This window comes from Phoxinus phoxinus (genome assembly GCF_949152265.1).
Source record: "Phoxinus phoxinus genome assembly, chromosome: 23".
NCBI classification, from domain to species: domain Eukaryota; kingdom Metazoa; phylum Chordata; class Actinopteri; order Cypriniformes; family Leuciscidae; genus Phoxinus; species Phoxinus phoxinus.
Genome location: NC_136898.1, coordinates 4,368,448 through 4,382,613, shown reverse-complemented (window position 1 = coordinate 4,382,613; position 14,166 = coordinate 4,368,448). Strand labels below are relative to the sequence as shown.

Genomic DNA, 14,166 nt, shown 5'->3' with positions numbered 1-14,166 from the left:
GAGTCCGTCAGACTGAGCAGGGATGAATCTAATCAGCGGGGGTCTTTGAACTGCTTACTGTACACAGCTGTGTGTGGACTAGTGGCATTGGAGGAGTATAAGAGTTATATGTGCATGTTAGAACGTAGATTCAGCATGCATTGTAACTTTTGAACAGATATATTTTTGTAGAAATGTGTTATTTCTGAAATTTTAAATGGCAGTTGGCAAACATAAATGGATTTCCACCACCTATTGGACTGGAGTGTGGACTGAAGCAAAGGAGAGAAATGCAGCCGCTGTGATTTTTTAGTTTTTTTTGTACTATGGCTTAAACATCAGGTTGGTTTTCACCAAAACTGATTGGAGCACTAGGAAAATTATCATTTAGCCGCATGGATATTTTGCTGACACTTTTGTGTGCTTAATGAAACCATAAAGTAAGTCACAATTGTGTATTGAATTCTCCCTACTGGATATTCTTTTAAATGATCCCCTTTTGTATTTTGCAGAAGAAATAAAGTCTCATGGCTTCGGGAACGATATGAGGGTGAGTAAATGATTTTTTTCTTTTTTGCAAACATAAATGTACTTTTAAAAGGGATATCTAAATCAAACTAAAGGCTACAGTGTTGCACTGGATTCAGCAATAAAAGAAACAATACACAACAGAAGTGTGTCGAATGAGACCGAAATTTTATTAGTCTATTGTTTGCATGTGTGAAATGCTTTAAGTCACATCATTCCAGACATTTGGCAACCAAGTGACAAAGCTGCTATCAAGAACTGAAAAACCCCAAGGATGAAGCCAAGTCCATGGAAATTCTATACAGTAAATAAAATAGATATAAAAGGGCTTTATGTCAATGTGTACATTTGGCCAGGTTTGCTGTGTCACGTCGCATCAGTTTCAGTAAAAGTGCATATGGGGCTTCACTTTTTGACCTCTCCAAGATCGTCGATGCTGTCGTCATCCACCTGTCGGGTTAGAGAACATGTCAAGTAAAGCTTTGATAATGGTTCATCTGGTCGGATTGACCGCCGGGATCTGGGATGTTTGCTCACCTCAGGCCACTTTTCCTGGATGACATCGATAATGTCATCTGTAAAGTCTCCCTGAATGATGATTTCGTCTTCTGCTGTCACTGAGGCACCACAGGAGAATTTCTGAGCAAAAAACCTCTGAGCCTCCTTAAGGTCGATGTCTGATGTGGACCACAGAATAACAAGTTACCGCAGGGTAAAAATACATGACAAACATTTAATACTTATTACTACAATCACAGCCTTACCGAAAGTGGCCATTCCACACACCCTCGTGACATATTTCTTTTTAGCTCTAGGGATTTTTGCTATCGTGATTTTTTGAGGGACGGTCTTCTTTTTCTGTTTGATTTGACCTCTTCCACCTGCAAAGGGAACAAAAAAATAAGACTTTAATAGCTAGAGAGAGAGAAATCTGTCATTTTCAGTAATTAAAATCAAGCTGAAATTAAACAAACTTAAATTAAAATTAGATATGTTGCATTGGCAACTAACTGAAATTTTAATTAAGTTTAAGTATTAAAATTGGAATAAAAAATAAGTGAAAAAATGCTAAATATAATTTTTGTGTGCAAAATGACAAACTTAAACTGAAAATATAAGTATTCAAAATATCAATAAATACTATATATATAAATAATACTAAAATAACACTGATATATGCTTGAATTAATCTCGACTTAAAATTAAAGTAGCCTGGTATTGAAGATCATATCAACCATAAAACCAAAATACACTTAAAAATAATTATAATAAATGTTTTAATTGGACAGTTAAGAGATTCAGGAAAGTTTTGGATGTAGTGTGCAATGCCAATGGAAAAATGACGCAGATTCAAACTTGTGAGCACATGCAAATGCTTATGTTGATAGATGTCTGAATATAAAATTAAATGTTTAACCTCTCTTCTGTTTCTTCTTCTCCTCTTCCTCTCCTGCAGGGGGCACTTCTCCTCCACCACCACCGCCGCCGCCTCCTCCTCCACCACCACCTCCTCCTCCTCTTGTTTCCTGTTTGAGTGCTGTACCTGTACAACAGCAGGGAATTTGGTTAGAAAAATACTGGCAAACTGATACAGCAGTGCATGTCATAAAGGTGCTGACCAAATATACCAAATATCACCCCCATCAAGTTTAGTTGCCGGCTAAAATGCATGTTTGAGCTGTTTTAATGGAAAGCAACTTGCACTGATACATCTTAAAATATGTCAGTGCCATTGTTTCATCTCAAGATGAACACCAGTAATGTTTCTTTTTTCTAAGGCACATTTATAAAAGCTGCATTACATGCCCTAATCGAACTAAGGTCTAATATTGGCTTAATCTAAGCCTTGTCTGTGAAACCCGGGCCTAAATGAAAGTTGCAGTGAAAGAAAGTTGACTTACCAAGCGTCAGTTTAGCAAACACATCAGGAAAGTTCTTCTCAAGCCACTGTTTGCATTTGGCTGGCTCAGGCATGTACTCACAGTACTAGCAGAGCAAAGAGAAACATGTTATTAATTCACTCAATTATTAAAAAAAACTGAGTTTGCAAGATCTCTCAAAACCATTGTCCTCTTTTTCATTAACGCAGAACTTCCAGGTACATACATTTTGTTTGAAACGGCTTAAAGTGATTTCCCACATTTGCTGCTTATTGCTTGATAATTCCCAGTTTAATTAAAAAAAAAAGGGAAAAAAAGAAGAAGACGTGATCATTTGTAATGTTATGTATGTACTCACCTCTACTGGCAGGGAACACACTGCAAGTAAAAGAAGACAGAAATTACACAGCTGTGAAACTAAATATTAAGAGAATAACATTTAATTTAAAAATTAGCATTTCCCACAAAAACCTCATGTATTTTCTCACCTCCACAGTAGAGAACCTTCAGTGGGTATTTAGCATCTGGGTCGGCCCGATCCCCTTTATTTTCTGGTAAACCTGACTCTGCATTTTCAGTAGTAGCCATATTACGTGAATCTACACAAATCAAAGAACAGAAGGGTTATTGTAGACTCATAATTTGAGCTGATGCACAGTGGCTTAAATTAAGCTTAAATTCAAAGCTATTATGCAGCAAAAAAGCACATACGGCTTGAGGAAAGTGTTAAGTTTGCACAAAAAAAATTGCAACACTGTCAAAACCAACAATATGGTGCCTGACTTCATGACGTGCATGCAGAAATGTGGTCTGTATTAAGATGATTATACTTAATTTATAACAGATATAACTAACCACACACCAGGCACAAGTTTTTGGTTGAAATTTAAAATGCCATAACCAAAGATGTGCAGATCTGTTCATCTTATTACAAAAGGCCCATTTGACAGAAGAGAGACCTTCCACATGTGCACTATTTAACAACCTTGGGGAAATCGTTATAATAGCGTCAAATTAATTAAACTCTCAAAGTATTCTATTTTGGATCATAAAAGTATGCATTTAAAGCGCATGTAAACATATTAAATGTCAAGCACCAGCAACACCCTAGTGGTGCTTTAGAGATACTAACCAACACACTAAGACCAGATGCAATGGCTCTGAACAAAGCTTCTTCACATTACACTCTCATAAGCATTCAAATATAGTTTAAACATCTTTCAGAGCCACTGACAGTGACTTAAACCATGAAGCCTCCGCACAATGATCATCCATCTACACCACTGAGCTCCCATTCATTAGCCACCACTGCTAATCACAGCTCTCCTACAGCAGCCACGCGCTCAAACTCATACATACCCCGTCGGTATAATCTCAGTTTAACTTGCTTTTGAGTAACACCTTGATCATTATTACATTAACTATAGTTGTTGTTCTTTAACGGGTGAAAGAGTTTCACTGTTGCTCAGCACACCTTCACTGTCTGATTTGGCTTTGGGTCCTGACAACGCCTGTCTGAGGCAGAGCAACAACTGCGTTTGCGCCTATGCCGTATTACGTACATACGTGGTGATGGAGTATTTTAGGTTAATAGTGAATTAATAATTTTAATATAAGCAAGGTATGTTTAGATAAGACATTTTATTTAATTTTATAAAATTAAAACGCATAAAGCTATTTTTGAACGAATCTTTTAAACCAGGCATCGCGGAGGACGCCTCGTTCAGCGCAGATCACATTCACAACATGCCGTTTGAGAAATCCGACAATAATTCCCGCTTCTTATCATTTACATTTCACAATGATTCTGAACTCATTTTTATATCTGCATATTTTTGTTCATTTTTATAAATTAATATTAGTCTGGAAATAGGAATTAGGTTGTTTAAATTACATGTATTTGTTTATTTTTAATCCCGAGTGCCTTGTTTACACTTAAATAATGGATCTTTGAAAACAATTAGACATAGGTCTGTGATAATCAGACAATGATACTGATATTGTGCATCTGGTTGATGTTGACGCTGATGTTTTGTTCATTCAAAGGGAAGTCAGATGTAATTTGAGGACTTGTCTGTTAGTCCAGATATTTGTCAGTGTTATTATTTGTCCAATGCGAGATGTAATGGAGGGGTTTAAAGACAGAAGAAACTCTAAAACTCCTGGAAGTTTTTCAATATCAAAAGGTGATAAACGTCATGCAACAATAATGAAATTCAGCATGATGATTATTATATTACATTAAGTAACTTGATGATTTCACAGGATATCCAGTGGAGCCATGGCACAGTACTCCTGTAAAAAAGGTTGGTTGCTTTTTTAATTGTTTTATGTTATAATATCACTCATTAGTGGATGAGGTGGGGGGAAAGCGAAGGACCACCTGAACATAATCTCATATGAACTCCTTCATTTCTATTTAAAAAGCATCAAAATTATGTTTGTTGAGAAGGTGCACAGAATATAGACAGACAATTGGTGTCGACTTTGAATAAGCTAAAATAATTTTATTGTATTCATTTTTGGGATATTTTTAGTCACTATGTGGCTTTCTTCCATTTGTGTTCGTAAATTGTTTTGATGAATTTATGATTATTCTAAGATGTGGAAATTAGAGATAATAAAAAATAAGTAGTGGCCGAAATTCTGACTGATATCTAATCCTCTAAACAAAACTTTTTGATAACACTTTAGTATGAGGAACACATATTCATTATTAACTATGACTTTTGCCTCAATAAGCTCCTAATTTACTGCTTATTAATAGTTAGGTAGCGTTGTATCGTTTAAGTATTGGGTAGGATTAAGGGGTGTAGAATAATGGTCATGCAGAATAGATCATTAATATGTGAATGATATAACACAAAAAAGTAATGTTTCCCCATTTATTGTAAATCTTGCATTTTCTCAGTAAACAGAATGCATACTTTTTACATTTTTAAAGTGTATTGTTTTGCATTGTTTGTATATGTGTAAATGTTCCTTTGTATTTATTGTTATGGAGATTTTGTGTTGAGTAATTACATATTCAATTCAAATAAAAGAGATTTGATGCTCATTTTATGATACTCAATTCTTCAGAATCTTTTTGCTGCTTATGAGACCGCAGATGTTTCCTCCACCAAGCTCCAAGATGAAAACAGAACGAGACCAGACGCACTGAGTTTGCAAGATCTCTCAAAACCATTGTCCTCTTTTTCATTAACGCAGAACTTCCAGGTATATACATTTTGTTTGAAACGGCTTAAAGTGATTCCCCACATTTGCTGCTTATTGCTTGATAATTCCCAGTTTTCCAGAATACTATTTCATTTTAAAACTGGTTGGCATATGAACTTGTGGATGGGTTTGTGGCTCAAGTATCGTCCTGTTTTTGTGATGTTACCAGACACCAGATAATGGGTTGGAGGTCTCCACCATGCAGAGGCAGCGGCTGGAGCTGCAGCTTCTCATAGCAGAATTAAAGGACCGCGACCAGGAGCTCAATTCTATGGCAGCTGCCCATCACAAGCAGCTGCTGTCCTGGGAGCAGGACCGTCAGAGAGTGCTGATCCTGGAACAGAGATGTTCCCGAATGGAGGGTGAGAGTGAATCCAGTGTGAAATTCACTTATAATTTTGCACCAAACACACTAATTTAGTTTTAATGACCATTTCCACTTTTCTTTCTTCTGTCCAGTAGAATCAAACAGGTTGTTTTTGATACTGTACCTTTAAGACCTCTGTATTAAACACTTAGGCCCGGTTTCACAGACAGGGCTTAGATTAAGCCAGGATTAGACCTTGGTTCAGTTGACCCTTTGCAGGGAGCTTGATTGACAGGTGATCTGACCAATCATACTTCGCCCATCCGCCATCTTGTCCGACAAAGCAGTCAGGAGAGTTAATAGATTAACATGGGAGGATTTGAACTTGAGAAGCGGAGCGTATTGACGCCTTTCCACTGTTAAAACAACATTCCTTCTTATGTTCATTCATGTTTATTTGATGCTATAAATGAACTAGAAGGAAGAGATGATCGGTTCACGAGCAGCTTTAACTGATGCTCTACAGCGATCTGTCAGACACATTAAAGAGCCACAAAACGGTATTTATTGTTTACATTTCTTTAAAAAAAATGACCAAATTTGAAAGGTGAGACTTTGTTTAATGTCTAATATCAAAAGTAACAGAAAAGAAACCTGGTCTGTTCTGTCTGTCAGTGTGTTGTCAGTCTCCTCTCTGCTCCGCGATGTATTTTTCACTGCGTGAGAACATGGTGTGTGTGAGAGCGGCGTAGCTTGTCGGACATAGCGACAGTAACTAAGGGGGGCGGGTCTTTGTGAACGGTCAATTACGACATTTAAGTAGTTTTTATAAACGTGCCTTTGAACAAAAACATTACTGATGTGCATCTTGAGACAAAACAATGGCACTGACATATTTTAAGATAAGTCAGTGCTAGTTGCTTTCAGTTAAAACAGCTCAAACATGCATTCCTGGGACTAGGCTTAAGCCTCGTCTGTGAAACCTGGGGTTAAAGTGTAGTGCTACAGTTTCAAAACGTTGCTCTATTTGAGCATCCGGACCAGTTTCAATAAATAAATAACTACAGTATGATCAATTCTTTTGATTCAAAGTAGCAAGAAATTCGGTTTTCCTTCAATCTAAGTGTCTCTTCTGCTCATCATGGCTGCATTTTGATCAAAAATACAGTGAAAACAGTAATATTGTGAAATGATTTCAATTTACCTGAGATTTGTTTTTGAGTATATTATAAAATTTAATTTATTCCTGTGATCAAAGCTGAGTTTCCGCATCATTACTCCAGTCTTCAGTGTCACATGATCCTTCATAAATCTGATTATTATTAATGTTGAAAACAGTTGTGCTGCTTCATATTGTTGTGGAAACCGTGATACATTTTTTTCAGGATTCTTTGATGAATAGAAAGTTCAAAAAAGTTTTTTGAAATAGATTTTAAATAGTCACTTTTGATTAATTTTGTCCATCCTTGTTGAATAAAAGTAGTCATTTCTTTTAAAAAATGTATGGTGTAATTGTCTGCTCATGGTTGCCTAGATGAGCTGGAGAAGCGTAATGAGGTGATCAGAACTCTCAGTAGGCGGACGAAGGCGGCGGAAGCGAGAGAGAAAGACTCGCACAGAGATCTCAACACCACCCAACAGCAACTACACGAGCTGAGCCGGAGACAGATGAACACCAGCAGACATGAGCAGGACTTGGAGGTGAAGTCAACATTTTTTTCACTCAAAGCCTTTGGTCTTGTATGTCCCAAAACCTAATCCCATAATTTCTTGTCTTCTATCTTGCATCAATTGACACTGATAGGAGAGGAACCAGAGTCTGAACTCCACAGTCATGATACTGTCATCACAGGTGGGGCAGCTGAAGGTGCGCGAGGAAGAGCTCAGCTCCATGCTCAAACTGAAGGTAGCAGAGACTCGAAACACTCAACATCCTTTATCTTATGTCCTATGAATCAGACTCATTAATGCAAGCGCATGCTTTTTTATCAGGATAAAGATGTGATTGAGGCCACAAATCACATTTTAGAGCTGTCTGGTCGTCTTTGTGACCTTGAGAAATCAATGGAAGAGGTGCGAACACGTGAGAGCAAAACGCTGCGAGAAATGGAGGAACACAAACACCGATTCAGAGAGGGCAGACATGAAAACACACAACTAAAAGGTAGATAGGGTTATTTAACAATTCCAGAGTCATGATTGGTGTTCGCCGGGAATCCTACCATGTCTTTATCTGTCTCTTGCTAACTGTAAATCTACTGGAAGAAAAATAAAGAATAAAAATACGCTGTCGGTATGTTTAAACTTTTTTTCTTTCTTTTTTTGCAGCTGAGCTTCAGGAAAAAAACATAGAGAACAACAGCCAGAGAGAAGATCTCATCCGCTTAAAGCAGGAAAACCAGCTGCTGAAGAAAGAGATCACTGCTGTTGAGTTTCAGAGGATGAGTATGTCACTACTGTACATTTTATAGAGTAAGATAGGCTCTGTTTTAAACCCTAGTGACCTGCCTACCTACACAGCATCGTAGGCATGTTCTGGACTTTTTCAGACTGTTGCGGAAATTTGAATTTTAAGGGTATGTTTTGAAAAATATGTTAAAAAAGATATTAGATTGTCAGTAAATGTTTTAAATTGAAGTTCACAAACACATTGTTACACGATGTTATTAATGCCTAAAAAGGAAATTTATTGATGTAAATCTTTTAAAAAATGTTTCGGAACAGCCATAATAAAACAATGATAACAAACAGCAATAATGCCTAAACAAACACTAACTGGTGCAGAAAACATATTTTATGGTCTTAATGATCAATGAATGGAGATATTTGTGTCTGTTGTCCAGATGAAGATAAAAGCTGGAGGGATGAATTACTTGAACTATCCCGATCAAAACAAGCCCGAGCTGAATCTGAGCTGGTCTGTCTGCGGCAGGTAATGTTTTTTTTCTTCTTCAAAACTCCCTCTTTTTTCATCGTCCAATGTCAGTCAGCATTCTTTTCATTTTAGAAATCTCTGTCCTTCCCATTTGTTCTTCTGGAGCAGTTTTTCCAGTTTGTCAGCATGCATCTAAGACTTCCTGCATTCCTTTTCCATGACATTTAACTTGGTCGTGATCTTTTTTCTCAAACAGCGCCAGTAATCTTTCATCATCAGTTTGAAACCAACTGTAATGTTTTTCTGGGTTTTTAAGGATAGTTTCGGTCTTTGATTCTGACATTAACTAGTCTACAAAGACACACCTGTGACCTCCTTACATAAATAATAAAATAAATATTTTGTGGACTAGCTGTTTTATAAAAGCTCTGTGTCGTGCCTAACAACGTCCGTTAGCTGTTCTAAATTCACTGTAAACCACAGCTTCAGACGGCTTATTGCTTTATTATTTTCTATGAGTTATTTTAAGTATAGAAATGATTTATTTGAAGTATGGCGTGACCAAACCAATCAACATATCTGATGTTTAAAATACATTAGTGTCCTAATTAACCAGTCAAGACCACATTTGGTCAGTTTTTTTTAAATCACATGGTCCAGTTAGGTAGCCCCGCCCTCCATGAAATCTCATTGGTCCATAATCCTTCTCCGCATTACTGGATCTACAGCATCAGATATGTTCTGATTGGTTATGATTTGCTTCACACCAAGTTTAGACATAATGAATGACCGATGCATGTATTTGCGACAGGTGTGTGAAAACCAACAGAATGACCTCCAGCTGCTGAAGTTGAACTTGGAGAGTGCCAGAGAGGCACTCCGACATCATGAGGGTCAAAGGTCACGTGAGAGGTGGGCATCTACAATGTGCAGTGTATTATAAACGTAAAGCCACTTGCTTCTGCAACGTCAACTTATTTCAGTTGGTTGCCATGGCTAATTTTCGTTTTAAGTTATTCATCTAATATTTATGTTTTATTTCAGCTTTATTTAAAATTAGCTTTAGACTCATTTTAGTCAAGGATAATAACCCTGGTGCAGACGTCTTGAGTTATGAGTGTTATTGTGTTCGTAGGGCTGATTCTGGTTTAGGAGACAGTCATGTGCTAGAATACAGTGATCATCAAGGGACAGAACTAGAAACAGGGCTAATGTCCACACTGTGCCACAGCACAAGCAAAAATGCCCCATCGGTTTTAACGCAGCATCCTTGTGTCGAAATGGAAACGCAGACTGACTTTTGCGCAACTTTGAGCGCCACAATCTATGAAGAAGAACAGTCAGCCATACAGGAAAGTTGCTCAGGCACCAACAGCGTTAAGAACACCTGTACTTGCCGGTGTGATGTCAGTGAACAAGAGTCAGCCAAGATGGAAATGAAGGAAAGAGCGAAGAACTGTGTTGAGTTGTTAATCCAGTCCGCTCCTCCAGCTCTCTGCTTTGAAAACACTAACAGCCCATCAGAAGCTTCACTGAGTCAGCCAGTATATTCTGACGCTAGAGCTGACGTGGATGTAATGGCTGTCATTGACTATGATGCTGAGACAGGAACTCCCGTCTGTGTTGTCGATGTGGATATCAATCCAAGATTCTCTTGGTAGGATTACCTAGCTTTATCTTGTGGGTTAGATTATAGTCATATGTATGTAGGCCTGCATAGAAAGCTCTGCAGATTTCCACAGAATCCGAATGCAAAGTTGCTTGAGGTTTGGATAAAAGATTCATACAATTGGCAGATGCTTTTATCCAAAGTGAATTCAATTGCATATAAGTTTTGCATTTCATCAGTTCATGCATTCCCTAGGAATCAAACCCATGACCTTGGCTTTGGTAGCGGCATGCAGGAATGTTGAAAGCACAAACTAAATGCATTTATTATTTGGTATTTTATTATATATTTATATTGATAATTTGTTAACAATATTTGGCTGAGATGCAACTACTGAAAATCCGGAATCTGAAGGTGCAAAAAAATCTACACATTGAGAAAATCTCCTTTAAAGTTGTCCATTTATGTTCGCGCTTTTGCTGAATGGATGAATCACAATAAAATATTTTCTATATATATTTGCGGTAGGAAATGTACTAAATATCATAATGGATCATGATCTTTACTTAATATCCTAATGATTTTTGGCATTAAAGAAAAATCTATAATTTTGACCCATACAATGTATTGTTGGCTATTGCCACAAATATACAGTACCCGTACGACTTATGACTGGTTTTGTGGTCCAGGGATATTAAAATTCATTGCACTAAAGTTTGCAGATTTCTTTGCAGATTTAATCTGGGCATGTTTTTGAAATCAATGCTAATAGGTGTGTTCGAGTTGAAGCGGTGCTGCGCAGACCTATCGGTCTATGACATCAAAGTACCGCGAGAGTGATTAGCTCCTTATTCGAACCGCTCTCTTTGATGTCATGCACCGATCGGTCTGCGCAGCGCCGCTTCAAGTCGAACACACCTAATGTTGTTGTCCGGATAATAATCGTGCCTTTCTCTTGGTTAACTAGCGCAGCAGATCTGAGCTTTCACCTGGATTGTCCCTCCCCCTCTCACCACAGTAGACGGAGCTCTGTCAGTTTACCCGATTCTACAATAAGCATTGAACTCCATGGCAATGAGGTAGTCCACCACATCACAACAAACACTTTACATATATTGTTCTTATTAGGGATTTTTCTGTATTTATATGGATTTCCGTATTTATGTGTAAATCAGGATAGAAAATTGCTGTATTTTCAAATACATTTAAATTGCATCTATTTGTTCTGTAAAATAATAATAATAATGATGATGATAATGATTATTATTATTATTGAATACTAATTTTTACAGTACTATAGTATTACTGAAATATTATTATTATAAATTATAATTTAAATAATAATAAAATAATAGTATTTAGTATATTATTAATAATAAATAAAAAATTTGTACAGTGCAATAGTTTATTGCAATAGTAATATATTTATTTGATTTAATTTTATAATGTAAATAATACAAAATAACAATAGAATTTTGATCAATAATTATTATTAAATACTAATTTTTACAGTTAAATAGTATTATTGCAATAGTAATATATTTTTATTGATTTAATGTTTATAATTTAAATAATAATATAAATTAAAATACTATTTTGAGTAATAATAATAAATAATTCATTTTTTTACAGTACAATACTATTATTGCAATAGTAATATATTTGTTTATTAATTTCACATGTGTGTTTTAGGCATACTTAAATGAAAGGTATCCATGCTATCAATCTATATATTTATCGTATGTATATTTGCATCTCACGCAGGATTGTTACAGCTCATCCACAAGCCGTTTACAGCGTCTGCTGGCTGAATCTCAGGAAATGGTGGCAAGTTTGGAAAGCTCTGCCAGGAAATCTGTCAGCCCAGTGAGTCCCACAAACTGCAATGCTAGTTGTCACCTCCAAAGTAACCATGGCTATGGCAGCCACTCCCAATCCTCCACCCAGAGCCAGGAGGGAAGACCACCATGCAGGGTATGTCCCTTTAAGAGGATGTAGGCTGTAAGTAGGGGTGGGTGATATACCGGAGACACGATTAACCACCGGTAAAAAATGTGTCAACTGGTAGAGATTTTGGACTATCGTCTCTATCGTGGTTACACTCGCACTCGTGTTGCTGTGCTGCATGGTCACGAAAGTTTGCATGCTTTTTTAACCATTGCGGTTTAAAAACAAATGATTTTAAACCATTGAAGCGCAGTAAGCAGCGCATGACAACTCTGAGAGAGTTTCTGAGCTCTGTCTGAGAGACGCGCGCATATAAAGCTGCTGCTCATAAAGCGTGTGAGGATCAAACTGAGTGCTTTTTTGCCAACTAATTGGACTTGAACAGTTAAATACACATATGTGTGTCAAAGCGACCATGTCTTTGCAACATTGCAAATGTTTATGTCTTAAGTGAACGTGAACAGTTGAGAAAGAAAACGCATGAGTATATTGGATCCGTACAGTCGGTCTTAAAGTGACAACACTCAATTTAAATGCTGTCGTTATTAACAAAAAATTTAAAATCTCTCACTGCTCTTTGCTGAATCTCTTTTGTAACTTTAATAAGAATAAATTAATATTTAATTTGCATAGTGAAGACTATGCAGTGTTTCTTTAAATACATTTATACAGTGCTTAAAGTTTTACAGGTTGAAAATTGTGATGAGAATTATGAAATTTCAATGGTATTCAATGGTAAAATTAGGGATGCACCAATATGAACATTTTGGCCGATACCAATAACCAATAATTCTTTATATCTGAAAGCTGATATATTGGCCGATAAATCTAAATCCAAATTTGTTTATGATTAATTTTTTATGATTACAAAAACAAAAGTCTCACCATTAAATAAATGTCTTTATTTAAATGTCAAGCACACAATTATAATGATGTTCTCATTATAATTGTATATGCATCTAAAGTGTCTCATCTTAAGGAAGTAATCCATTATTTATCTGCTTTAATATATCAGCCAAATTGTTCTTATCGGGCCTATAACGATAACGCATCCCTAAATAAAATGACTCATATTGTGATTTTGGTCATATCGCTCACCCCTAGCTGAATGATTACTTATTACATCACATTTGCACAATCATTTAACGCATAGTAAAAATTATGCTTCAAGATTAAACTGCAACTAAATGGTATTTCCTCCTTAATTTCCTAAAGGAAAGTGACTCCCAGATCAAAAGCAGCGCACATTTGCTACAAGGAAGCAAGTAATCCATAGAGCCAGGAGAACTGGCGGATCCCTGTTCATCTTCTCTTCCTGCTTCTGAAAAATAAATCCATTTTTGCCAACCAAAGAGTTTTGTAAAGATGCTGAAATCTATTTTTATGATATGTGTACTAAAAATAAGCATTAGTGATTAATTCTACACAAAGCACTACCTCTGCCTGGACAGATGTTAAGACTGTTGTTATTTATAAACTACTTTCTTCAAGTGTTAAACCTGTCTTGCAAGATGACACAACGGCGCTGGTCGTTTTTGTCATTCCAGTTTCCCCTGTCATCTAACCTGTTTGGTTTCTAAGATAATGAACTGGTATGTGGCTCTAGTCTAGATCGTTGTTTTTTGCACATGAAATCCAGTGTTGTTCTCACAGTAAGAAGAAGGAGCCATCAGCCTTTTCAAAAGCCACTGAAACACAGTGTATTTGCATAATCTCAGGACATTTAAGAGAACAATAAAGATCTTTACATGCTACCATTGAATTGGTTGTCCCTGAAATACAATTTCAGATTGAGTAAAAGATGAGAAAGCATGTCATAGAA

At 36.6% G+C, this 14,166-nt stretch overlaps 2 protein-coding genes across 9 annotated transcripts; one reads left to right on the top strand and one right to left on the bottom strand.

Moving 5' to 3' along the window:
- Positions 1-654: 654 nt before the first annotated feature.
- Positions 655-4,146, bottom strand: denr (density-regulated protein). Of its 2 annotated transcripts, none has more exons than XM_079599278.1 (8): positions 3,862-4,146; positions 2,876-2,986; positions 2,746-2,765; positions 2,409-2,493; positions 1,925-2,050; positions 1,272-1,388; positions 1,045-1,184; positions 655-957 (listed from the first exon to the last, which is right to left on the bottom strand). In XM_079599278.1, exons 2-8 carry the CDS (start codon positions 2,973-2,975, stop codon positions 913-915), a joined length of 633 nt encoding a protein of 210 aa, XP_079455404.1. In that variant the 5' UTR covers positions 2,976-2,986; positions 3,862-4,146; the 3' UTR covers positions 655-912. The 2 variants fall into 2 exon arrangements, with proteins under 2 accessions (XP_079455404.1, XP_079455403.1); XM_079599277.1 differs by having other exon boundaries at positions 3,747-3,917.
- ccdc62 (coiled-coil domain containing 62) lies at positions 2,027-14,164 on the top strand. 7 transcript variants are annotated; one of them, XM_079599206.1, is made up of 15 exons: positions 2,027-2,118; positions 4,434-4,573; positions 4,653-4,693; positions 5,469-5,606; positions 5,776-5,968; positions 7,448-7,614; positions 7,718-7,819; positions 7,906-8,077; positions 8,242-8,358; positions 8,757-8,845; positions 9,600-9,700; positions 9,924-10,445; positions 11,365-11,476; positions 12,162-12,371; positions 13,560-14,104. In XM_079599206.1, exons 2-15 carry the CDS (start codon positions 4,501-4,503, stop codon positions 13,611-13,613), a joined length of 2,091 nt encoding a protein of 696 aa, XP_079455332.1. In that variant the 5' UTR covers positions 2,027-2,118; positions 4,434-4,500; the 3' UTR covers positions 13,614-14,104. The 7 variants fall into 7 exon arrangements, 6 of the variants coding, with proteins under 6 accessions (XP_079455332.1, XP_079455336.1, XP_079455331.1 ...); XM_079599207.1 differs by lacking the exon at positions 2,027-2,118 and adding an exon at positions 4,113-4,357; XM_079599210.1 differs by lacking the exons at positions 2,027-2,118; positions 9,924-10,445 and adding an exon at positions 3,851-4,008.
- The last annotated feature ends 2 nt before the right edge of the window (positions 14,165-14,166 follow it).

Excerpts from the sequence above, each read along its gene's own strand:
- ccdc62 (XM_079599206.1), top strand. The coding sequence starts at position 4,501 with ATGCGAGATGTAATGGAGGGGTTTAAAGACAGAAGAAACTCTAAAACT. Across the intron at positions 9,701-9,923 it reads GGTCAAAGGTCACGTGAGAG|GGCTGATTCTGGTTTAGGAG; the intron begins GTGGGCATCTAC and ends TTGTGTTCGTAG. Across the intron at positions 10,446-11,364 it reads ATCAATCCAAGATTCTCTTG|CGCAGCAGATCTGAGCTTTC; the intron begins GTAGGATTACCT and ends TTGGTTAACTAG.
- denr (XM_079599278.1), bottom strand. The coding sequence starts at position 2,975 with ATGGCTACTACTGAAAATGCAGAGTCAGGTTTACCAGAAAATAAAGGG. Across the intron at positions 1,389-1,924 it reads GAAGAAGAAACAGAAGAGAG|GTGGAAGAGGTCAAATCAAA; the intron begins GTTAAACATTTA and ends TTCCCTTTGCAG. Across the intron at positions 1,185-1,271 it reads GTGTGGAATGGCCACTTTCG|ACATCGACCTTAAGGAGGCT; the intron begins GTAAGGCTGTGA and ends GGTCCACATCAG.